This window comes from Polypterus senegalus, unplaced genomic scaffold (assembly GCF_016835505.1).
Source record: "Polypterus senegalus isolate Bchr_013 unplaced genomic scaffold, ASM1683550v1 scaffold_1737, whole genome shotgun sequence".
Lineage (NCBI taxonomy): Eukaryota > Metazoa > Chordata > Cladistia > Polypteriformes > Polypteridae > Polypterus > Polypterus senegalus.
Window position 1 is genome coordinate 1 of NW_024382051.1, and position 27,306 is coordinate 27,306.

The window sequence follows — 27,306 nt, forward strand, 5'->3', positions numbered from 1 at the left end:
AACAAATCTCGAGGACTGTGTGCAACTGCACTAAAAGCTGTACAGGAGATAGTTATCAAGGGGTCATGCTTGTTGCACGCAGAGCAGGACCAACCAGCTCACTCTTTCCTTGGCAACTTTCTCTAACTTGCCTTGAGGAATTCTCAGAGATCCAGGCAAATCTGATAAACTGTGATACATTCCTTCAAACATAATAATTCTTAACAAAACTGCACCACTGGTTAAAGTTCCATACAACGTTTACTCAGATATTTTTTCCATAACATTCAAAACGTTCTTTTTGTTTACTGAAATTTATTTTAGCCACATCTGCTCCTTTTTTGGCCTTCTACCCAGATCCTTAAAATATTAAGTCGTTGCCAATGCATTTGTTAATCTATCCGTTTTGCTATTAATAGCCAATTTAACTTCTTATATCGTAAATGTTAACCTGCATCTTTTAAAACAATTCAAAAGGGCACGGGATTCAGACTTTTCTTTTTGTACTTTATTTCACCTTATACAATTTCTTGTATTAGGAATTTGTTAGTTTTCGCATACCCTTTGGGTTCAGAGCGCAGGGTCAGCCATTGTACAGCGCGCCCCTGGAGCAAATACAGGTTAAGGGTCTTGCTCAAGGGCCCAGAAGAGTAGGATCTCTTTTGGCAATGACGGGGACTCGAACCGGCAACCTTCTGGATACCAGCACAGATCCTTAGCCTCAGAGCTACCACTCCACCCTGACTTTACAGTCAGGCAAACAGCATTTACGATAGAAAAAACCCTCCACCACCCCAAAACATACAATATATTAATATTTAAGGGTAAACCAAATAAACTAACCTTTTCTCCTCGTTCTCCTTTACGCCCTGGAAGCCCCTATAATGAAAATTAATAATAACGGAAAATGATTAAACAGGTGCTGGTGATGATCCAAATTCATTTATGGAGAACTTTGAGAATTACAAGAAATTACTATACTGGAGCACTGGACAAAAAAGACACATAAGCGGTCCCCGAATTTCAGTCTTTCATTCCAGACAAAACAGAAAGTGAAAACATACATTTTAGGCTGTCCTAATGTCTATCCATTTGCAAATCTTCTGCGGCACTTTAAAAACTTTGATATTGCTGTGGCCACTAACTCCCTTTCTCACTTCTATTATCTCCTTTAGATGACATTAATTTAGAACTTTTATGCAAGAATACATTACTTCTGCGAAAGGTCTGTGACATCTTGAAGTCTTTTGTGAGATTTGTAGAACCAAGCTGCTTCCCTGCATGGCAAGATTCAGCAGTTTTTTTTCTAGTCGCCTTAGAGGCAGACACATTTGTTTTCCCATCCATTAACTAACAATACAAATTAATATACTTTTACTTTTTCAAAATCAAATTTACATTGTCTTGGTACCAATGAAGATATTCTAAGTAAGACAAGTGAGTGCTGGGAAAAATAATAAAGAATAATACACAAATTAGAAAAAAACAAAATGGGAAAAGGATGTTGGATCATTACCTAGATTATATCCATAATCAAAACTGCTTACAAAACAATTAAATCATATATGATGGATGTTTCTTTTAACATCCATTTAAAAAGGGACATAAGCAATAAGCATAAATAAAATATGTAAATTATGTTAAGGGGCTGAACAATTGTAAACAGACTGCAGGTGAGCCATCCATATTTGGGAAGACCTGACATTGGTAAACTACTGCAGTATTGTAGAAATAGGGAGCCTCTAGAAAGAATTACTTTTACTTTTTGTACTTTGGTGGTCTTAAAGGAAGTCCAGTGAATAATTCTGCTAAGTATGAAACCTAAGAGTATAGTTATAGCTAGCCTTACAGCCATATACCCTATAATACATTCAGCAAAGTTCCAGCAGAAGACTACTTGGGAGCACAATGTCTGTTGTGGAAGTGTAAAGGTAATTATTGATGTTAATAAAGTAGTAAAGAAAGACCTGATTGGGCAACAATACCGACTTGTTTAAGACAGCTCATAATGACAAAGCAATGTGTAGGAGTCTAGTTGGTTCACAACAATCTTATCTTTCATTTGGTTTATGTTTGCACGTCTGCTCTTTGTTACCCCACTACAGTGAAAAACTATTTTCTTTAAGTAATATATAACCTGAAATTTTAGATATTATGAAATGACTTACTAGGAGCATATTTTAATTAGCTTCAGTGTCAATTATTCGGTACCTATATTTATTTAATTTATGAATAATAGACACCACACCCTGTTCACCCCTTTACCTCAACACTACTTCTCAGGAAATCTTAAATTAAATATTTGATTGCACAACACACACATTTCCGGGAATGACTGTTTGGTTTAATAACCATACTCACAATTGGTCCAACTTCCCCAGGAGGCCCTCTTTCACCTGCATTTCCTCTTAAGCCTGGCATACCTTGAAAGCCCTAGAATTACAAAGGAAAATAATGTTAAAAAACATGTCTGATATAAAATATTTGAAAAGATGTTTTTTTCATAACTATATTACAGAAAGACAAAGGATGGTTTAAGGATGGTTTGGAAGTACTGGAAACTTCCTTTTAGACCCAGGTGGAGTGCACAATGTTTAAAGATTGATGACTTGGGCATACTATATCTGGATACAAAAACCATAAGACAACAATAGAGATTAAACAGAATTATAAGTTTATAGGGTAATTATTGCTATATGCACAAAATAGGGTGAAATACTTACTTATGTTAATTAGATAAAGAAATGAGACACAAGAGGATAAAGCAATCAAAGCAAGTCCAAGTGTAGACCAAACTTGTACCATTAACAAAGTTCCAGAACTACAAGTCAAAAATATTTACACTGCAGCTGCAGTTAAGTGGTACTTGGAAGTCAATCAATCAACATTTATTTATATAGCACATATTCATACAAAAAAATGTAGCTCAAAGTGCTTTACAAAATGAATAGAGAAATAGAAGACACAATAAGAGATAAACATAAGTCAACATTAATTAACATAGAATAAGAGTAAGGTCCGATGGCCAAGGTGGACAGAAAAAACAAAAAAAAAGTTGACTACTATAGAAGATTTGATGTACAAGATGTCTTGGCAGGTATACAAGTGTGGAAAACAAATAATTTAAGAAGATGAGTTTCTGAATCAAACTATATACTATTGTATTTAAACTTTTACAAGAACTATTAGCCCTCAAAGCCATCCGAGTCAAAGTTATTGTCCTTGTTATAAAACAGAAAGAGTTATACTGCAACCAACATTATGACAGTTTCTAATGTAGGGAATGCTATGGTACTTTTATTCAGTTCTTTGAAAGCAATTCAGGGTCTCGATAACACATTTTTTGTATTACAAAAACAATAAATTCAAATCAATTGTACAGTCTGAATAAGCCAATCTTTAAATTTTCCTTTGTGCATGTCTCAATGACCTAATATTCTGGCTTTGACTAAGCATATACTTCGGGTAACATGTCCTGTATGCTGCGGTGGGCTGGCACCCTACTCGGGATTTGTTCTTGCCTTGCACCCTATGCTGGCTGGGATTGGCTCCAGCAGACCCCCATGACCCTGTGTTAGGATATAGCAGGTTGGGTAATGACTGACTGACTGACTGATGTCCTGTATGGAACTGACATTTCAATGCAACGCAAACTGGCATTGTTTTTCTTAGTTGCCATCACTCCAAAACACTCAGCCAACATACCTCATCTGAACTGAAATAGTTGCTATTATAAAAGAGTACTAGCCAAGCACAATAAAATCATCACTGATGAGGAATTTATTAAAATAAGCGTGTTTTAGGCATTATATTGTAGCTTGATAGTGATAAACTCATTAATGAAGTTTTTGATTCTGTAAAACTTTGTACCTCTGTCAGTTGCAACTTCTGCATGTTGTGCTCGTATCTGAGCACACCGCATCCAAAGTTTGTAGCTAGACCGGGCCAGTCAGGATGGTTGCATATGCCTAGACATTAACAAACTGACAGACAGTGCAGACATGGCACAGTTGTGCATTTTTTCAAGTCCATATGGGGATTTGTGGGTCCTGCGGACCTGCCTGTTTTGTTGTAAGTGATGCTTTTCTACTATTTACAATCTAAGCAGAATGTAGAGTATATAATATACAGTTGGAAATCTAAATATGTGCAAATCCGCCATACTTCCATATTTCAAAGACATTAAAATACAACAGTTTGCATATGACAGGAGATCATTCAACCCATTAAGCTCATCAGTCTTACTAATTAACTGAACCAGTTTCTAATTCCAATGCTTCTTAGAAGACAGTCAAGTTCTCACTTCAGCAACATCATAGGCTAGAGTGTACCTTCTGCATAGAAAACTTAAATTTATTAAAACGTATTCATTTTATTACAGGTCCACGTATATATGTTAGAAGTTTTGTTTAAATTAACCAAAAAATCTGGATTCGATTTGGCCTAACAGCAAAGAATGAAAACTGTCAGGGAGTCAGTGATTGGCAGTTATCACAGTTTTGAAATCATGATGTTCAGTAATAGTATGCCTCTTTTATAGTTTGAAATATATTGTGAAGACTTTGTTTAATGAATCATTGTACCCACTTTTCTGGTTTAGTCTTAATGGTGCCTCTTTGCCATTTAATGTATTTAGGGTGGCAGAATATAAAAAATAATCTAACACCACCCATTCTCCTCTAAGTTATTTACCCACCGACTTAAAAGAGGTGGGCTACGATTTTCCCAGTTGAACAAAATAAGTCTACGTGGTAATAATGAAGTAAAGGCAATTACAGTTTGTTCTTCTCTGCTTTAAGACCATCTGGGAGTACACCAAACACAGCTATTAATGGATTAGGAGTGATTGTGACATCTAGGCTATCTGATAGGCATTTAAAAAAATGTCTCCAGGAAGATGTTAATTTGGTACACACCCAAAACATGGCCTAATGAGGTTGGAGCTGAAATGCTATGTGAGAGATCATTTCCCACTGTTCCATGGGATATTTAAAAGGATGGGGACTTTAATTAATTTATATTATATATATATATATATATATATATATATATATATATATATATATATATATATATATATATATATATATATATATATATATTAGAAATACTGTCTGAATCTTCAAGACTGATCAATATTTATTCTGTAATAGAAATAGGTGGGAGGTGGGGAAAACTAAACAGATTTCATTTAGCAAAGTTTCTATTTTGGAGATAGTGGAAAAATTGTGTTGATGGGAAACTGAATTTGGAGTGTAACTGTTTGTAGGATGCAAAGACATTTACATACAAATCTCTAAATGACTTAATCCCATACTTTTCCAAACATTAAAAACTATATGAGAGGATGGGAAAAAGTGGTATTATGTAGAGGTGCCCCAGATAAAATATTCTCTGACTTGAAGTGCTTCCTACATTGTTTCCATATTCCAGTGAATGAAGGACAATTGGGTTGTTAGTATATTGATGACACCTTGTATTTACTGGCGTACAAAGGAGGAATATAAAGAAGTAATGCTGGATTTTGTTTCTACTGGAGACCAGGCTAGTGTGTGTTCATCTGTTAATGTCAATGTCCAGGCTTTTATAGCTTGCATATTTGCCATCCGGTAATAAAATAGAAAATTAGGTAAAGCCATGCTACCTTGTGATTTAGGATGTTTTAGGGTCGCCCTTTGGATACGTGGATATTTCAAATTCCAAATAAAAGAAGTTGTGATTGAATCGAATTTCTTAAAAAAATGATTTATTAATATATATGGGGATGTTTTGAAGTAGAAACAGAAGCTTAGGGAATATTCAGAGTGATAGTATTAATTCTCCCTGCTAAAGTAAGATGGAGGGTTAAATCCTCTATGTACACCTTGTTTAAATTTTTCCAAGCAGACAGCAAAATTTTGTTGAAAAAGAACTTATATTTACGTGTGATGTTTACCACTAGGTATTTAAACTGATCTGCAATGATAAAAGTAAAGGTGTCCAATCTAATGTTGTTTGCTAGAGAATTCACTAGAAAAAGCACACTTATGTTCAAATTAATTTTGAGTCCAGATATCTTTTGAAATTCTGCTAGTGCATTTAAGGTAGTAGGCACAGAATTTTGTGGGTTTGATATATTAAGTACCATATCATCTGCATATAATGATATTTTCTGTTCAAGCCCTTCTCTGAAAATACCCTTTACCTCTGATGCATTTTGAAAGTGAACAGCCAATGGCTCAGTCGCTATTTCAAATAGCAGTGGTGACAAAGGGCATCCATCCTTGTCTAGTACCACGTTTGAGTTCGAACAATCTGAAATAATGTTGTTAACAGACACTGAAGCTTCTGGATTGGTATATAGAAGTTTGATCCATGCTCATATGTTCAGCCCAAACCCAAATGTATGCAATGTGGTTAATAGGTAGTCCCATTCAGCCATATCAAATACTTTTTCTGCATCCAAAGATAATGAGATCTCAGGAGTGTTAGACTTTATGGGTGAGTATATTATACTAAATAGACGCTGGATTCGAGGCTACATGTGTACCTTGAATAAATCTGTTTTGGTCTTGTGATATTACTGAAAGGAGCACTTTCTCAATCCTTATAACTAGAACATTATTCACAAGTAAGATTAGTCTGTATGATGCACATTGTAATAAGTCCTTATTTTTCGTAAGAAAAACAGTAATTAATGTGTAGCGAAAAGTTTGAGGAAGAATTTTATTGTCTCTGGCTTCTATAAATGTTGCTAATAAAAGGGGAGCTAACATGAATATTTTTTTATAAAATTTAGCATGGTACCCATCAGGACTTGGGACCTCAGGCATACAGTGCATCCGGAAAGTATTCACAGCGCCACTTTTTCCACATTTTTTAATGTTACAACCTTATTCCAAAATGGATTAAATTCATTTTTTCCTCAGAATTCTACACACAACACCCCATAATGACAACATGAAAAAAGTTTACTTGAGGTTTTTGCAAATTCATTCAAAATAAAAAACTGAGAAATCACATGTACATAAGTATTCACAGCCTTTGCTCAATACTTTGTCGATGCACCTTTGGCAGCAATTACACCCTCAAATCATTTTGAATATGATGCAACAAGCTTGGCACACCTATCCTTGGCCAGTGTCGCCCACTCCTCTTTGCAGCACCTCTCAAGCTCCATCAGTTTGGATGGGAAGCGTCGCTACACAGCCATTTTAAGATCTCTTCAGAGATGTTCAATCAGATTCAAGTCTGGGCTCTGGATGGGCCACTCAAGGACATTCACAGAGTTGTCCTGAAGCCACTCCTTTGATATTTTGGCTGTGTGCTTAGGGTCGTTGTCCTTCTGAAAGATGAACCGTCGCCCCAGTCTGAGGTCAAAAGCGCTCTGGAGCAGGTTTTCATCCAGGATGTCTCTGTACATTGCTGCAGTCATCTTTCCCTTTATCCTGCCAAGTCTCCCAGTTCCTGCCACTGAAAAACATCCCCACAGCATGATGCTGCCATCACCATGCTTCACTGTAGGGATGGTACTGAACTGGTGATGAGCGGTGCCTGGTTTCCTCCAAACGTGACGCCTGGCATTCACACCAAAGAGTTCAATCTTTGTCTCATCAGACCAGAGAATTTTGTTTTTCATGGTCTGAGGGTCCTTCAGGTGTCTTTTGGCAAACTCCAGTCGGGCTGTCATGTGCCTTTTACTAAGGAGTGGCTTCCGTCTGGCCACTCTACCATGCAGGCCTGATTGGTGGATTGCTGCAGAGATGGTTGTCCTTCTGGAAGGATCTCCTCTCTCCACAGAGCATGTCTGGAGCTCTGACAGATACTAAGGCCCTTCTCCCCTGATCGCTCAGTTTAGATGGCCGGCCAGCTCTAGGAAGAGTCCTGGTGGTTTCGATCTTCTTCCACTTATGGATGATGGAGGCCACTGTGCTCATTGGGACCTTCAAAGCAGCAGAAATTTTTCTGTAACCTTCCCCAGATTTGTGCCTCAAGACAATCCTGTCTCGGAGGTCTACAGACAATTCCTTTGACTTCATGCTTGGTTTGTGCTCTGACATGAACTGTCAACTCGGGGACCTTATATAGACAGGTGTGTGCCTTTCAAAATCATGTCCAATCAACTCAATTTACCACAGGTGGACTCCAATTAAGCTGCAGAAATGTCTCAAGGATGATCGGGGGAAACAGGATGCACCCATGCTCAATTTTGAGCTTCATGGCAAAGGCTATGAATACTTATGTACATGTGCTTTCTCAAATTTTTTATTTTTAATAAATCTGCAAAAATCTCAAGTAAACTTTTTTCACATTGTCATTATGGGGTGTTGTGTGTAGAATTTTGAGGAAAAAAATGAATTTAATCCATTTTGGATTATGACGTACGGACAAAAGCGTAAATGTGCGTACGTACAAAAAAATCCAGATGCATAAATTTGTGTGTACACCAAATTCCACATTCTTCTACTCTATAAATCCAGATCAGCGTGAAAAGTAGCTTGCGTGCACATGCCTGCTGTCCCACCCCGTCTCTCTTCCCAGAACTAAGCCTCTTTGAATATGCAAATCAATATAAATAGCCCTTAAGCTCAGCGTTCTTTGATAAAACAATAGCAAAAGCAAGGGTGAATATAGAAAAATTCAGTGAATACCAAGTGGAGGCAAGGAAAAATTTACTATTTGTTGGTTTAAAAGTGGTATAAACCAGGGGTCCTCAATCACGGTCCTGGAGGGCCGCAGTGGCTGCAGGTTTTTGTTCCAACCCAGTTGCTTAATAAGAAGCTCTTATTGCTCAAGTAACACTTCTGCTTCACTTAAGTTGCCTCGCTCGTTAAGATTATGAACCCTTATTGCTTATTTTAGTCTTGAACAGCTGTATTCTTGGTTTTTAATCACCCCTTATTAGCAATAAGAAGCAAATGACAAATGAGACCAGCATTTCTCCATTTAGCTTTTACCATTTATTCCTGTGTGTATTTATCATCCTCTATTGGGTTTAATTAAATACTTGGAAGGAAAGTGAAGAGAAAAACGGGAAGGACTGAGAATTACTCCTCCATTTTAGCCTTCAAATCATTTGGATGATATCCTTAGAAAGGGGAAGAAAATCTAGGATATGAGAATTACCTGACATAGCAGAGTTAAAGCACTAACAAGTGAAAAAATTAAATTATTGGCAAGAAATGCTTTCTAAGTAAGCAACTGGGTTAGAACAAAAACTGCAGCCACTGTGGCTCTCAGGACTGTGATTGAGGACACCAGGTATAAACAACAAAAGGAAGTTGATTGAGTGATATAGAGTGTCGGAGAAACTCGAAAGAAGTTGTCAGATATCAAAGTCGCCATGAAAAGGCAAGTCATAGCCCACCGTCTGAGTGTCATATGGAAGCTTATTAAGGTACAGAGAAAAGAAAAAAAATAGGCACACAGTGGGAGAAAAAGCTCGAAATGTCAACTTTAGTCTTGAAATTTTCACTTTAATCACATAGTTTATTTTGTCATTAAAGTAGAACATCATAAACTTCATCTTAAAATCATTTCATTTACTAGTTTCTCAAATACCATCGTAACTAAAGTAGCACGTTAAATGCTTTGCATTGTATGTGTTCTTCTATGTGCGTGAATCACTACGTGCTTCTTTAATGGGGTTTCTTTTCCTCTGAGAGGAAACAGAATCCATTATATTTGTAATATTACAACTCTCTGAATAATTTAAATACTGAGATGTATACTTGATATAATTTTCATGGTGGCGCAGTGATAGTGTGAGCTGGCTCTGTCCAGAGATTGTTCCTGCCTTGCTGCATCATGCATGACCTTCAATGAAATAATTTATTGCAGCAGTACTGTCTCTTTCAAATGTACTAACCCCCAATTCCTGTCCTTCCTTTTCTTTCTCCAAGTACACAATCAGCTCTGTAATAGATGTCAAGCCATCTGTAAGTTTAGAACGCCGATTCTTCAAAACTTTTAAGTAACATTGAAATACCTTCATAGTACATACTTAATTATTCTATCTATCTATCAATCCAGTGTCGCGCCAGTCCCCACAAGAATACAGCGCAAGGCAGGAACAATCCCTGAATGGGACGCCAGCTCATTGCTAGCGCTGTGACACTGTGTCCTCACATGTTTAATTTATTAACAATACAGATTATTTAAATCATGTCAATATTTTATCTGTATAATATAATGAACATATTTTGCTGCATTTTATCTTAAAAGTGATATTTTTATCATATGTAAATGCGTGCTTTATAAAGTGGTTCAGGTTGTGCAATATTAAAACTTTATCATAAGTTTACAGTGAGGTAATTGTACTTATAAGTACAAACAGTTCTACAAGGAGCGCTTGATGGACTGATTGAGTGTGTTTATAGTTCTTGAGATAAAACTGTTTCTGAACTGCGAGGTCCCTACAGGAAAGGCTCTGAAGCATCTGCCATATGGGCGCTGTTCTCACCAGTACATCATTGCTACTCAAGAATTGATTATTTCTATATTTAACTATTTCTTGCCCATAATCAAATCTTGCTGGTATGATGTTATTGTTATCTCCGACCATGACACTCTGATCATGGAGCTCAAATCACTATATTAATCCATTTCTATTTTTTTCCCTGTGTATTTTAACAAATTTATATGTGTACTAATTTTGTGTTTTGTAATTTGTAAAATCTATTCTTAAGTTTTTCTGAAAAGCAGAGCACTAAAAAAAAAATAAATTGAATTGAATGAAATTGAAAGTATTAGTATTTACTCTTAAAACTAGTCGCGTCACTCTCTATTGAGGTGCCCTATAGACTCACAAGAAATATTTTCCCCTGAGCTGCATCTCTGCTCCAGCTCCACAGCTCATAAAGCAAGTGCTACAGGACTCATAATATTCAGAATTTCAATTAATTTCTATAACACATTTCTATTTATTATTCTGTTTTAACTTCAGTTAAAATTGAAACTATAAATATTTTGTAAATAATATATTAATCTGTGAATTATAATCAGAAAAATCATTTTCTCAATATATTTTACTTAAGAACCTTTTTTTTTTTTAAAAGTTGAGATGGATTTCAAGTATCTGAGCTGCCACAGTAACATATGGAATACTTTTTTACATTGTGTGCACACACACACACACACACAGACCACCACCACTTTATTTGACTTTAGTGCTACATGAATCATTGTGCAGACTAGATATTTTAAGCTTTAAATACTCTTGTAAAGTTTTAGGGAAAGATAGATCTAATTTTTAGTGTGACAAAAGTTCTTTATTTTTAACTGACAATATTTTTTAAATGAATGATTTACATCAAACTCTATAACACTGTGATAATAACAAAGAACAGAGCATTTTCTACCAGAAATGTTTCACACAACAGAGCTATTGTTAGAGTTTTGACATGCAGAAAATACAATTTGTTAAGTTCCAATAAATAATCCTGATATTTATTCTCAGGATGTCAATATTTTACTGTAACAAGAAATTTTGCAAAACTATATTGTATTTATTTCTTTAAAAAAACTAGCAGTTGCATGGATGTATTGTATAGCTGGATGTATTGTACTGTATCTCTCCCTTATAATCATGCTTCTCTTTCATTGCCTTATAATTGACACGACATACAATGAAAACTGTACTGAGCTTCTGGCTTTCTGTATATTTTAGACAACCTACTGTTATAATGCATCTTCAATCTCAATTGCAGTTCATTATCATTTTATTGATAACATGCTTTGATATAATCCTGTATAGAATTTGGCACATTGTTAATGTTAAGAAATATCTCGGCTACTGAAATAGTTAATCAATCAGTTTAATTAATTAAATGATGTTCAGAAAGTGCAAGTTCATGAAAAATCTAACAAAAAAAATTAATAATGATACTAATACCATCCTCAGACATGTTTATTTTTCCGTATTCAGCATAACAATAAAACTATTTTTCTTTGAACTTCACTATATGCATACAAATCTACAGTCACATTTACAAGTTGTACTTCAAAGCATAAAAATATGAGCTAATTTTGGTAAATGATTGGGACATTTATTCTTAAAATGTTATTTAATAAATATTCAAAAGGTGACAGATCTGGTCATAATTAGGAAGACAAGTTAATGCTGCATTTTTGTTAAGAATGACACACTGATATGAACAGACACTCGGTCATAGGCTACTTTTCATTATACTGTATTCCACTTACCGGTAGTCCCGTAGGCCCAGGTGCACCTGGAGTTCCTTCTAAGCCACGGATTCCCTGAAAAAGAAGATTAGCTGTCACAGACACTTTAAATAGACAACTCAACTTACCATGTCTTTGGTGCCTTCTTTCTGACCAGCTACCACAAAGACAGATTTGTAAGATAAAATGCCTTATTAAAAATGTCGCATACACTTGTGCTTGAAAGTTTGTGAACCCTTTAGAATTTTCTATATTTCTGCATAAATATGACCTAAAACATCATCAGATTTTCAATCAAGTCCTAAAAGTAGATAAAGAGAAACCAGTTAAACAAATGAGACAAAAATATTATACTTGGTCATTTATTTATTGAGGAAGATCGAATATTACATATTTGTGAGTGTCAAAAGTATGTGAACCTCTAGGATTAGCAGTTAGTTTGAAGGTGAAATTAGAGTCTGGTGTTTTCAATCAATGGGATGACAATCAGGTGTGAGTGGGCACCCTGTGTTATTTAAAGAACAGGATCTATCAAAGTCTGCTCTTCACAACACATGTTTGTGGAAGTGTATCATGGCACGAAAAAAAGGATATTTCTGAGGACCTCAGAAAAAGAGTTGTTGATGCTCATCAGGCTGGAAAAGTTTACAAAGCCATCTCTAAAGAGTTTGGACTCCACCAATCCACAGTCAGACAGTTTGTGTACAAATAGAAGAAATTCAAGACCATTGTTACCCTCCCCAGGAGTGGTTGACCAACAAAGATCACTCCAAAAGCAAGGCGTGTAATAGTCGACAGGGTCACAAAGGACCCCAGGGTAACTTCTAAGCAACTGAAGGCCTCTCTCACATTGGCTAATGTTCATGTTCATGAGTCCACCATCAGGAGGACACTGAACAACAATGGTGTGCATGGCAGGGTTGCAAGGAGAAAGCCAGTGCTCTCCAAAAAAAACATTGCTGCTCATCTGCAGTTTGCTAAAAATCACGTGGACAAACCAGAAGGCTATTGGAAGAATGTTTTGTGGATGGATGAGACCAAAATAGAAATTTTTGGTTTAAAAAGCGTTATGTTTGGAGAAAGGAAAACACTGCATTCCAGCATAAGAACCTTATTCCATCTGTGAAACATGGTGGTGGTAGTATCATGGTTTGGGCCTATTTTGCTGCATCTGGGCCAGGACGGCCTGCCTTCATTGATGGAATAATGAATTCTGAATTATATCAGAGAAATTTAAAGGAAAATGTCAGGACATCTGTCCATGAACTGAATCTCAAGAGATGGTGGGTCATGTAGCAAGACAACGACCCTAAGCACACAAGTTGTTCTATCAAAGAATGGTTAAAGAAGAATAAAGTTAATGTTTTGGAATGGCCAAGTCAAAGTCCTGACCTTAATCCAATCGAAATGTTGTGGAAGGACCTGAAGCGAGCAGTTAATGTGAGGAAACCCACCAACATCCCAGAGTTGAAGCTGTTCTGTATGGCAGAATGGGCTAAAAGTCCTCCAAGCCGGTGTGCAGGAATGATCAAAAGTTACCGGAAATGTTTAGTTGCAGTTATTGCTGTAAACGGTTGGGGAGGTGATTTGGGTTTGTCACACCAGATACTGAAAGCAAATGATCACATTCTTATGCCACTCACAAATATGTAATATTAGATCATTTTCCTTAATAAATATAAATGACCAAGTATAATATTTTTGTCTCATTTGTTTAACTGGTTTCTCTTTATTTACTTTTAGGACTTAAAAAAATCTGATGATGTTTAAGGTCATATTTATACAGGAATATAGAAAATTCTAAAGAGTTCACAAACTTTCAAGCACAACTGTACACTTTCTTAAATATATTTTTGATGTTTTAAAAGCCAGAGATTTCGAAAGGCTTTGTTTAGAGTCAGGAAGAGAAATGGCAATAGAAAAGTCATTAAGCATTGATAGATTTCTTACTAATCTTTCTTTACGTTAATAAGACAAAACCAGAATGAAAGAGACAAAATGAAGCAAAAGTAAAAGTACATTATTTTTCTTTAAATTATGTTTTTCACTTGATGTTTCAGAAGTAGTTTCTCTCAAAGTCTTTCCTTTGATTAGTCGAATATTAGACTATTTGCTTTGGATACCACCATCTTGTACAGAGCAATTGCACTGTACAGGTACATGCTGTGTTGCCCAGTAATGCACTATCCTCAATGCTAAAAATAGTTGTGCCCAACACAACATTTACAAACGAAATGGAAAAACCAAAAATCAAATACCAATGATGTGTCCATAATGATAATAAAAATAATTAAAAAATGGAAATAAATATTAAGGCATTGAAACAAAACCAAAGAAGCAATCAACAATGCGATTCTGACAATCTGGAGATTTTAATCCATTTTAGCCGCTTCCCTTGTGCTTCCTGCATGTTTATATAACCAGTTAAATATAAGTAAAGCAAATGTTCTAATTTATAAAAAAAAGCTACAAATTTGTTATTATTTTTCTTCTTACCTTTGGTCCTGGCATGCCACTCTTTCCCTTAGGACCTTGTGGACCAGGAGGACCCTTTAAAAGAAAAAAAAAAAGTAGTATCAGATCGACTAAATGTAGAAAAGCATCATTATGTACATTTATTTAGAGAAATTGATGTGATTTTACAACTGCTATTTCTACAGATGTTAAAAGGAAATACATCTGTGTGATCATATCAGCATTTAAGTGTGTACAATGTGGTGTATCACATGTCTGTTCCGTCATCATATTATATTGTTGATTGTTTTGTCAATAGATGGAGACTGTTAGTAATGATTAACAGAGTTATTTCAGGAAATTCAGGAAATAAGCAGTTTATGAAAACATCAAAATTCACTTCATTTCAAAACAGCTCATCAGATAGTAACTCATAGAATAAGAAACACAGCAGTTTAAACGTATAGTGATTTCAAAAGTAGATGACGTTTTTACAGATATCACAGAGACATACAGGTCAAATCACATTACAGAATATAGAATAAGAAATATTTTTGCTGGCCCGGACAAATGTTCATGTAATATCATGTTTAATGGATTTCACTTTAACGAAATGTAAATGTCAGTAAAACAAAGGTTTTTTCGTCCATCGAATATAATAATCGATGCAAAAATACTTAATGCCGGGCCAACACTCTCGCTGAGTCTCGTGAACTCTGAAACAGGCTGTCTCTTTCTTGTTAGAGCGAATGAAAGTGAAATTTCAGGTTTCAGGCAGGCTCAGCGAGAGTGTAGGTATGACATCATACAGGTACAGTTGAAGTTGAGTTACAGATATACTGTAGTTACTAAACTTTATCTGATTAAAACTGGATGTATACCTGTAACTTCTGATCAGTTTTGATACCTTATGTGCATGCTTAATGTTTCCATCAATAACTATCACTTGATGACCGAAAAGTGCACATGCACAATGATACTGGCAGTGGTAGCAGAAGGCAATATCTTTGCAAAATAATTCAATAATTACTGCAAAATAATTTAATACCTTTGTTAAAAAATCACTGTGAAATACAATACATGTGCGAAATAATAGTTGTTTTTTTTTTTTAAGTAGCTTCCATAGTGCCAGATCTAAATAGTAAATGTTATGATTAGTTACCTTCAAACGAAAACACTGAGAAAATTTTTTTTTTACCCATGCGGGTGCAAATCTGGCTAGCCAGGGTCGTGATATCACACATACCTAAAGCAGATTGGGCAGTGATATTATAGTGCACATGCATGAAAGTTCTGCGCATGGCTGCTACAGCTCTGTGATGTAACACTGACCTTTCAAAGCATCATGGGGCATTAGGAATAGTATTAGTCTAAGCCATTGCAAGGCAAATTTCCAGTAAAATATTAATGTAACAAGACAACTGGTGAACACCGCATATTCACTGTGAAAATTGCTTTGTTGAATTTCTTCACTACTACTTACAGCCATCTAAAACTTGGTAATGTTGATTCCTAACAGTGCAGGAGAACTACATAAAATGCACTAATTGCCACTTTGTGAAATAAACACATCAGGGCTGCCATAATCGTAATTGTGATTAATATATGGTTAATTTGCAGTCCTCCAACACAAAAACAATTACATGAGAAAATCTGATCGTGCAACGGTTATTTTATGGGAATACAACAAAGGTTGCATTAAAGTTGAGGCAAATTTTAAAAAAAAAAGGCATGATATATTTTGGAAAATGAAACCTTCACTTAATATTCTGAATTATTCTGATATTCACTTATTCATTTGGAAATAACATAATGTTTGATTCTTTAGATGCTTTAAACAGTATTTATTTTTCAGTCAATGGACAGAAACTAAGTGAAATTTATCGTGACCTTTGCTTAAACCTCTCTGGAAGGTTCCTCGGACATCTTGAAATTCACATTTTGCCCAAAAGGTCTATTGATTCTACAGTATTAGTCATAATAATTACTGTACATGTTGACAATGCAAGGAGATTTATCTTCATAGTAACTTTTTTTCAGCACGTTTAAGGTCGAATGGTTTCTCCTTTTAGCGTAGATGGCATTGTGGTGCTTCAGAGTGCCTACTCTTTTACCATCACCATAAAATATCCTCAAGCCAAGACCCTTAATGTTTTGCATTTGCTTCCCAAAAATAATCATGATGGCATTGTAACTGTAAGTCTGTATGTGTGTTGTGTTCATGTCTTACTTAAGAGCTATGGAGTGCTACATCCTGACCACATTTAAGCATTTAAAAGCAGAGGTGGAAGTAGAAATGTGTCGTTAACCCTTGCAAATTGATCAGTTGTTGCTGCTACTAACTCACCTGAGGGCATTGCCTTACTTTTAAACACATTGGCTGACAATAAGGAAACAGAAGAAAAATTTGATGACCAAAGTGGCCTTGGTATGTACTGTATAAGCTGTCACTTACAAATGACAATTTTTAAAAAATAACATAAACAAGTCAGTTGAATTTTCCTTTCTATCTGAAGACCAAATACCTGTCACTGATGGGAGGAGCAGCTCTACCACCACCACAGAATTTTGAGGTGCCAGTTTGCCAAGATTTTTGCAAAGCAGATTTGTTGAAAGAGCACTGGACTGAGTAAATCCTTTATGAGTACTTGGTTGTGCAGGCCAGTGACAGGCAAATAATGCGGGCAACTCTATTTATTTATTTATTGCATCTTCTGTTTTTCTTTTATCTTTGCAAATGCAACATTGAAAACCACCAAACCAGGCATCCTCTGATGTTAAGGCAGCCATTAAACGTTGTATGCAAAATGCAAGGGATAAGGATTGGAGAAAGAAACAACAACTAAATTTGAAATTGATGGATACAATTCCTCCCACAGTCCAAAGACATGCAGGTTAGGTGAATTGGCGATTCTGAATTGGTCCTAGTGTGTGCTTGGTGTGTGGGTGTGTTTGTGTGTGTCCTGCGGTGGGTTGGCACCCTGCCCAGGATTGGTTCCTGCCTTGTGCCCTGTGTTGGCTGGGATTGGCTCCAGCAGACCCCTGTGACCCTGTGTTCGGCTTCAGCAGGTTAGAAAATGGATGAATGGATGGATGGATGGATACAGTTTAAACTTGTTAATATTTTTATTGTAGATATTACATTTACAGATACATGTCATAATATTTCGAATAGTGTAAGTTTATATAATTTATTTTGATCATATACATGTATATATTTTTGTTTTTAAATAATGTAAAATTTTTATATGTTAATAGTGATTTAAAGTTTGTGGTTGTATAAATAAAACCTTGTTGTGGTAGAACATAAGGTCCAAAGAGAAAACCCATCTGTAATAACCACCTAAAACCTTCAATTTTGTGGACTCAATGGGCTTCTCAAAAAAAGTAGCAAATGTGAGCCCATTATGGGATGCTCAAAAAATACAAAATGTAGGCCCACAGTGGGCTGCCTAAAAGAAACCCCACAAAACATGGGGATGCTGTTGGCTGCCCTTGCTTGCCCCTAACATTTCATGCCCCATTTCTCAGCCCAAACTGGTCTCACAATGGCCCAATATGGGCATGTTTGTTGGCTTTCAAAACATTACAGACAATTCATTTTCCTAAAAGCAACTAAAGATTTGTCTTTGCTCTTTGATATTACCTGTGATCCAGGTTTTCCAGTTTCTCCTTTTTCACCACGCTCTCCAGGAGGACCCTAAAATATTACCACAAAAGCACACTTTAGACAGCAAAACTGCTTTAGCCAAAAGAGAAAACAATTGTCAGGGAACTGAAAGGGACACCAAATTCCAGACTAACATCAGGAAGATCGCACCTTATTACAGACCCACAGTAAACAGACAACTGTTAAACGTTACTCATCTTAAAACTTATAAACAATAATTCATGCCAGGTGGGCAGTACGTAATATTAGTAGACATATGCGAATGCTACATTATGCTACCAGCTCCCCCTATTACCTTTGCTATACAGAATATGGTTATCCTGAAGTGAGGACTTTTGCTAATTCTGGAAAAAATAACCTTGCATTCCTTTCCAAAGATAAATTATTCAAGCTTCATGTAGCATTTTATCTAATAACTGGATGTAAAATAAGAAGCACAGGACAACTCAAATTTTTCAGTTGGCTAATACATGTAATGCATAAAAACATCCATAATATCCTCTTGTGGAAAGAATGTTTCTACTTCTAAATAAACTATTGTACTGGTGTGGTCAAGAAGTGCACACAACTAAAGGTGAAGACCATGATGACATTTTTTATTATTATTTTTCCTCAATGTTATTAAACCCAGCAAATAGATAGCAAAGCTGCTTTAAACAGTGCATAAGATGACAATCTACAGAGAATGTGATCTGGCGGACAAACTTTCCCTTTCAATTAGAAAGAAAGACAAATAAAATCCACCAGTATCATCTCCATTCTGTTTCCTTTCATTGTGAGTGGCATAGTAGCATCATGCTGAGCCGGACTGACCAGGCATCCCTAACGCCAGAAAAATTAAAAGCAGCTGAAAGATATAATCCTTCTAGCATGTACTGGGTCTGCCCCTCAGGCTTCTCATAGTGGGCAGTCTGGTACAGTGGAGGTGGTCAAGAGGCATGCTAACTACATTTCCAAGCCATTTTAACTCTCAATCCACATAAGAAGCGTCTCTACTTTGAGGTCCTCTTGTACTGTATGATTGTGCTCCTCACTCTTAAAAAAATATTTAAAAAAATACTAAACACCTGAGTCACATTTGAAAGACGGCACTAACAAAACTTATTACATTTAAACATTTATTGGGGTTTTGAAATTCAAAATAGCTTTAAGTGTATGTGAAACAATGTATTTTTGTAAGAAGAAAACGAGGGAGACAAAGGCAGAGGTAGATGGATAAAGTAAAAGAAGATCTGAAGAAAAAGGGCTTGACTATCTAGAAGGTGCAGAACTGAGCTACTTGATGAAGCATATTGACCCCGCACAGAAGTGGGAAAAGATGAGGAGGAGGAAGAAGAAGAAAAAGATAAAGGAATTTTAAAAGTAAGATGTGGCAGTGTGGCAGCATTGTGATTAGGGCAAAAGCATCATGTATCCAATATACTGCACATTTTTCCCATATCTGTGTGGGTTTTGTTTTGATTATGAGTTTTGTTCCATATACCAAAAGATGCGTGTGTCACGTTAAGTGACGACTCTAAATTTGTTCCACTAAGAGTCTGGTTGTAAGTGTGTGTGAATGTGGACCCTGTCATGGACTAGTATTCTGTCTACAGTTGTATGCCCAACATGCTAGGATAGGCTGTAGCCACCCTCAACCCTGCATTGGACTAAGCTGGTTTGAGAATGTTATATTTTCAGATGCCAGTGCCAATATACATTACATTTTTAGACTACTGCTTGTTTTTAACCCACAAAATAATTAAAATCCCGTGCATGCTTTGATCAGTAGCAATTTACAGAAAAAATGAAATATTCAAATGTAACAAGCAATAAGGAGAGAAATTGCACTTTAGTATCTTTGAATAACACATTGTTACATATTGTCCTTTGGGCAGATGAAAGGACCCTTAAAAAGCAACAACATAAAGAAGTCTATTGACAGTAAGCAATTATTACCAGGAAATGGATATCTAACAAAATCATAAAAAACCCTTTTGCCACATAGATGGACCCTCGCTCTAAACAACGTCATTCTGTACGGGCAGAAGAACAAACCTAAGCTGCCCATTAGCAGTCTGAATGAGGACTTCATGGTTTCCTGTGCAAAGGAGCCTATTGGTTTGGAAAAATAGCGGAGGAGGTGCTAAACACGGATACAACATACAAAGCTAGTGGGAAGTGTGGCATCAGGACAGACAAGGCTGGGTAGTGTTAAGACTCAATGTCTTGAAAAGGACCAAGGCAGACAGTAATACACCAATTGTTCTAGGAGGAGGCAAGAGCTGTAAGATGGTGGGGATAATTCAGCAAGGTACACAGAGTAGATGTGAATAAGCTTATGGGCTGAGCTGCAGAAGGCTTTGCCTATTTGGATTGTAGAACAAATGATATGTCCTGAATAGTGCAATAAGAATAGTTTCTCTAATTTATTAGACTAAATATGTTCTTAGATTCAGAGAATGAGTAAATCAACTTAAAGATTTGTGCAAAGCAAAGTGGAAATGGCAGTTCTATTTAGGCTGACCCAGAGCACAAGCTACTTGCATAGCATCCAATAAGGAAATATAATACACAAAAGCAAAATACACAACACCAGATGATTCCTAAATAAGAAAAAGATGCTCACAATTGGTTATTCTGAGTTCATATTTATAATGACCTACCACTGGACCTCGGACCGCAATTCCTCTTGGTCCATGAGAACCCAAAGGACCCTCAGATCCATCCTGACCTGTCATTCCTGGAGGACCTGGTTCACCCTGCAGATTTAAATAAAAATGGAATCAACAGAATTGTTCACAAGCAAATTAGCAGGTGATTCTGCACAACACTATGGATTTACATTGCAAGTGAGGCTTATCTTTCACGGATTTACATTACTCTACATGATGCTGCCTTAGACAGACAGACAGAATCTTTAGTAAAGAGGACTAAAGTGAGTCTTTGATGGAGCAACATTGTCTACACAGAAATCAATACACCCAGTAATGCAGTCAGTAAATCCATCAATGTCCTCACCATACTGTTCATGGAGTTCCTTCTTGTATGTGGCTACAAAGCTAGAGACTAGAATGACCATTTCAGCTTTATACTCTTTACCATGTGGCTCAATACTATTCTGCTATTGAATCATGCTTCACTAACTTATCAACGAACATTATAACACTTCTCAATGTGCTCATTAACTTTAAGATAAATCGCCAAGAAGGCAGTGCCTCTTAATTGACAATATTGGATCTCTACTTCAAACAAAGTTAATGAAAATCATAAGCAATGTCCTTGATGGATAGTTTGGGTTCATCAACCAGAATATGTTCTTCATCCTGTCATGGCCAATGTGGAAAGCATCCACATTGCAAAGGAAAGCATCCAGGGAGCCTTCTTGCAGGAGTCCCAGTCAATGATAGTACATTTTGCTGCCAATGACCAACTCCTTTAGTAAATCCACCTGAAGAGTCAGGGAGATTGCATGGAATGCCTTGTAATATACTCCCCATAGGCAAGGAGGCAGTGGAGTACTCCTCAGATAGATAGATAGATAGATAGATAGATAGATAGATAGATAGATAGATAGATAGATAGATAGATAGATAGATAGATAGATAGATAGATAGATAGATAGATAGATAGATAGATAGATAGATAGATAGATAGATAGATAGATACTTTATTAATCCCAAGAGGAAATTCACAATATCCAGCAGCAGTATACTGATACAAAAAACAATATTAAATTAAAGAGTAATAAAAATGCATGTAAAAGCAGACAATAACTTTGAATAATGTTGTGTTTGTATGTATGAGCTCTGCATTAAGTGTTTATTTGATCATGAAACACTACAAAAAAGAAAGATACACTGATGCACTGTTACAATTAAACAAAAAAACATTTTGTGGTTTTGCAAAAACTTATTGACATCTTGTAAAGTTAGCTAATACAACACAAGCTTGGCTTAACAATTTTAGTTACTTTTGATTGTATAAATGTTTCTTCATAGACACAAAGAAAATTCATTTGTGATGCACTGCTGCATTTGTACATATTTTTACTCAATTTCTATTTCTGGAAAGGAAATGAGTCACTACCACAAATTCTTAATGTTGTTCAGAGCTATGCTTTTCAAGTTCAGTCCTTTGGACCCCATCTTACTTGGTGATTTCATCCTAACCAATTTTTGCTTTTCCATTAAACTCCTGCTTTAATCAAGAAAGCTTTTATTCCTCGGTTTCTATATTTTGAAACAAATCAAGAAATTACAAAATTGAGTTTGCATAATTTTTAGTTGGAATTTAGTAATTATTTATGCATGTCACATGGGGACTACTCAAGTGCTTTTTGAAATCTTAGTTTTTCATTTGTTAGCATGATTTTCTTTCTGCTTTTCCAGGTGTTCTAGTTATTTACACTGTTATTTTTTAATGTGCACCCTACTGGGTATAACATTAAAGTACCTCGAGCTGTTCACCATTCTGTGTGCCTTGGTGCCAGCTCCACTTATTGTATGCTAACAATTACCAATTAAGACAAAAAACATTGTAGAAAATATTGAGGTAGTAGGAAAGTGACAGAAAGTATTCAATTCTCATATTGTCATGCTTTCTTAATTAGAGAAGGGAAAGATGAATTGAACAAGAAGTTCAATCAGAGAAAAAATATCTTGATTGTGAAACTTTGAAACAACAACCTGCAGTCACAGTGGAAACACAAGACTGAACCTGACAACCACTGACTTAGATGAAATCTTTCTTTAAGAAAAGAACTAGTTTTAATTAAACAAGGTTTCCAGTGTAAAAATGAAGCACTGAAAGAACTATGACATGATTTAAAAATCTTACAGGCAGCCATATACGCAGATAAACACAAAGATGCTGAGGTTATTATTATCATCCAAAATTAAAAATATTCAATTAAAAAATTTATCTTAACAGATTTTACGTGAATGATGGTTTAAGTCACTTTTACCTTCCTTTCTTATTAATACTGATACCGTAGTACAAACTACAAGATAATAGGATACAGTCGAAATACTTAAAGTTGGAGTTACAAGGCCTAAAACCTTGAAATGATATTATCATCTAATATACAGTAAGAGCGAAGGCTATTACTTACACGCAGTAAGTCTCAGTACTAAAATGTTTGAATTTCAGGATTGCAGCTGCATTATCACTTGATAATAAGTATACCATAACTCCATGCAGGAGAATAGGAACATTTTAATAAGTTTGAGCACGCTATCTGAGAGTGCTTTGCCCAGACAGTTTTAAGTGTGCTGGGTACAAAAAACACATTCTATGCCACTCACATAATAACTTTTATTTTCAATGATAGGTAAACTAAGCTTGACCATTTACGATTGTTTAACATTTATGATTGTAACCTCCATGATTCCAAAGCTTAACATCAAACTTTCACCTCAACCATACAGTAAGTAAAGTAAATCCATATACTATATTCTGATTAGAATTGATGCAAATTCATGATTATGATTCTGTTATTTTGAAACGACCCAGTTAATTGATTATTTAACAATATGATGTGTGGTTTCAGCACAGGTATGATCAGATTTGTAAATAATGCCTAGTGTACATTACACAAGCTTCTGTATTGAGTGAGCTTTATTTTTTTAGAAAAAAAATTTGTGGCTGCATACAGTAAACAAAAATCAGATCTGAAAGAAACTGCGAATTCTTGAACTAAACTAGCGTTAATTTTAAATACCTTTTCTTGGACCAACTCATTTTGCCATGCCAGTTGACCTTTTATCTGATATGCTATTACTGGTTTACACTTTTGAGTTTCACTTCTTCCAGTTGCTATCTTGTGTGCCTTGAGTACACTGCAGCTTCCATCAGTTGTCAGGGTAACCTTTCCGTCATTGGAGGGCGTAGAGCCCAGGTGGGTTTAAACAGCTGCTGTGGATAACAAAAGCCTTTGCTTCTTGTTTTCTGATTTGATCTCATGGGCTCTTTTGTTCTGTCCTTCTGAACCCAATTTTCATTTTGCTCTTTGACTTCTGACACTTATCAATGACCTGACTTTCTGTTTTGTGTCTCTCTCTGGGTTTACTCTTTATAAATCTTGTCCATTTACTACACAACACACGGTGCTTACAGTATAGCTTTCTCCATTACATTTTTTCTTACTACTGTATTTATTTTGAATTTTCAGAGAGTAGAAAGTGTGTTGCATATTATACAATTAGAGTTTTCATTGCTGATGAACAGCCATATTTTATGTGCATTCCATTCTCTCCACTATGGATGCATTTCATGAGCTGGTAGGTGAGTGTAGACTGTGTCACATCAGTATCTGCCATTTGTCAATTTTTATTCTTTTCACATGAAAATGTACATGCTGTGACTGGTGGACACGGCCATTACCCAGCTGGGACACAAGCTGGAAGGAAGCATGGGGGGAGAGGGCATCTGCAAGGCACTACCTCCCCCGGGACATTAGAGGGCAGCTCTCCTGGGCAGCTGTGGTACCGTGGATTCCTGCAGGGAATGCTGGGAGTTGCAGTTTGGCACAGCCCTGTTGGATTCTGTGGTGGACTTACACCACACCTGGGAATGATTCCAGATTTGATTAATGAGCCACTTGGAACACTCCCAGGGCCAACATAAAAGGAGCTGCCTCACTCCATTCAGACAGCCTGAATCGGGAGGAGGTGGAAGAAGCCTGCCTATGATGTGTGGAGAAGGAAGGGGACGGAGTTTTACTCTGCTTGTGACAGTTGATATGGGTCTGAGTAAAAGGCTTTGTGTAGGACTAAACTGATGTCTCTGCCTGTTTATGCGCATTAGGGGTAGGTGGGCCGTTGGTTTCCATAATGCCAATTTATGATAGGGTGTCATGAAGCTCTGCCTTGATAGCCAAATCATGCAATGCAAATCTGAAATGTAAAGTGAATGCAGCATACATAGAAGAAAAACTTTTTTTTTTTTTAAATTAAATGCTTGCATTTAATTGAACATTTTAGAGACATTTCAAAATTTTGTGAAAAATCTTTTAGGGGAGTTCATGCTTCAGGGACCAGTTCCCTTAGTAACCCATGTATTTTCCACCATAGATATTACGCCACCACTGTTTTATATTTTTCTGTTTCAAAGCTGTGAAGGTGCAGATATTAATCTGGTTTCTGAATAATTGCAATTTGAATATACCAAAGATGCACATGTTAGGCTATTTGGTTAAAGTGATCATGAATGAGTGTGTTCCCATTCATGTAAAAGTTAGTATACCCTGTTACAGTCTGATACTGTACATGGCTGATATAAGGTAGGAACCAATCAGACAGCAGACAGGATTGGTTCTATCTCTGTGTGACTCTAAAGATGAAGTACAGAATGCAGGGGAATAAGACTGAAGTATATTTTACTGGTATAATAAAAATTAGTGGAAAACTTATAAGTACATTTAAACATAAAACATGCATGTGAAAGGAAATGGGAAATGTGATTTTCTGTCCATGTATTAGTGTCTTAGTGGCAATGTCTTTGTGTACAAACTTCTATAATTGCTGTGTGGTTCATCCTGATTAGTGAGTTAACAGACATGAAGGCAGAACATGATTTGTGCTGTGTTTGCTTGGTAGTGGCAGTGTGAGTGAGAGAAAGGGAAAGAATGAAGTTGTAGTTTTATCAGTTCAAGAGAAGTGAACATATACGTTCAAACCTATTTGAGCAGCAGAGTATTAACAGATACTTCAATTAATATAAGATGTGTCTCCTAATTAAATGAATCAGTAATCCGTCCATCAATTTTTCAGTCCACTGAACCCGAACACAGGGTCACGGGGGTCTGCTGGAGCCAATCCCAGGCAGGGTGCCAACCCACCGCAGGACACACACAAAGGCCAATTTTGAATCGCCAATCCACCTAACCTGCATGTCTTTGGACGGAACCCGGAGTGCCCGGAGGAAACCCACGCAGACACAGGGAGAACATGCAAACTCCATGCAGGGAAGACCCTGGAAGCGAACCCGGGTCTCCTAACAGCGAGGCAGCAGCGCTACCACTGCGCCACCATGCTGCCTTGAATCAGTAATACATTTTTTATTTGTTAAAAATAACTTTCAGTCTAAAAACTACACAACATAAATACATTGTATTGTGTCTAGTGATCTCTCCTGCAGATTCTGAAACAGTGCCCTCAAGGATGCAGATATCATAAAGTAGGAAAATTTGTATATGACTACTTTTTAATGTGTGCTATTTTCAAAATTGTCCTGTTTTCTTGGCAAAGAAATTATTTCTTGAGGGCAAACCTTGCAAATCTTACTCACTTATCATACAATATGATTTTCACTGAAATAGTACCCTCTACTGGACGTGTCCTTGTAAACAAGGAAGTGCTCTCTAAAATATTTTGTTCCATCCATTCATTCTCCAAACCTGCTTATCCATGTATAGAAAGCAATAGCAAAGAGGAAACAATGAATGTAAATCAGCACATTAATTGAAATATTAGTTATTCTGAATTTATAATTTTCACACTTCCAATATTAAAATGGGTAACTCTCATGTAAAAATCCCACCTGATCTATTCAATTGGGATATAGACGTTTCGTGAAACACACTGTATATAGAAAAATCACATAAGTAAATGTTAAAGACTGCAGCATTTTTATCCTTCTAACCTTTGGTCCTGGCTCTCCACGTTCACCTCGGGACCTCTTGGTCCTGCTTTACCCTAGAAAGAAAGAATAAACAAACAGATAAGAAGTTTTGAAAGTGCTTTAATCTAGGTTACATTAATTTTAAGCATTCTATTACACAGTGAATTTATTTACTGTACCAAATTAAAAAAAAAATCAAACACATGTTTTGATTTTGAATAAAATAAATTATCAACAAAGGCAACTTTTAACAGATAGCACAGACCAAGAGTATTAAGTCTTGGCATCCAATCCATGTCTGGACACCGCCTGTGTGGACATTGCACCTGTCTTTCCATTTTCCCTTTCACACCCCAAATATGTGAACCTTAAGTTGATTAACAACAGTCTATTCACCCAGATTGAGCTCCGAAATGGGTTTTTGCTGTGCAACCAATACT

The 27,306-nt window shown here is 36.2% G+C and overlaps 1 protein-coding gene across 1 annotated transcript; it reads right to left on the reverse strand.

The window, feature by feature from the left end:
- Positions 1–822: 822 nt before the first annotated feature.
- Positions 823–26,913, reverse strand: LOC120520984 (collagen alpha-1(XX) chain-like; the record flags this gene model as incomplete). Its single annotated transcript, XM_039742916.1, has 7 exons — positions 26,888–26,913; positions 20,911–21,006; positions 18,242–18,295; positions 14,638–14,691; positions 12,163–12,216; positions 2,341–2,412; positions 823–858 (listed from the first exon to the last, which is right to left on the reverse strand). Coding segments are annotated over exons 2-7 (345 nt in total), but the record flags the coding sequence as incomplete, so codon positions are not given.
- Between the last annotated feature and the right edge of the window lie 393 nt (positions 26,914–27,306).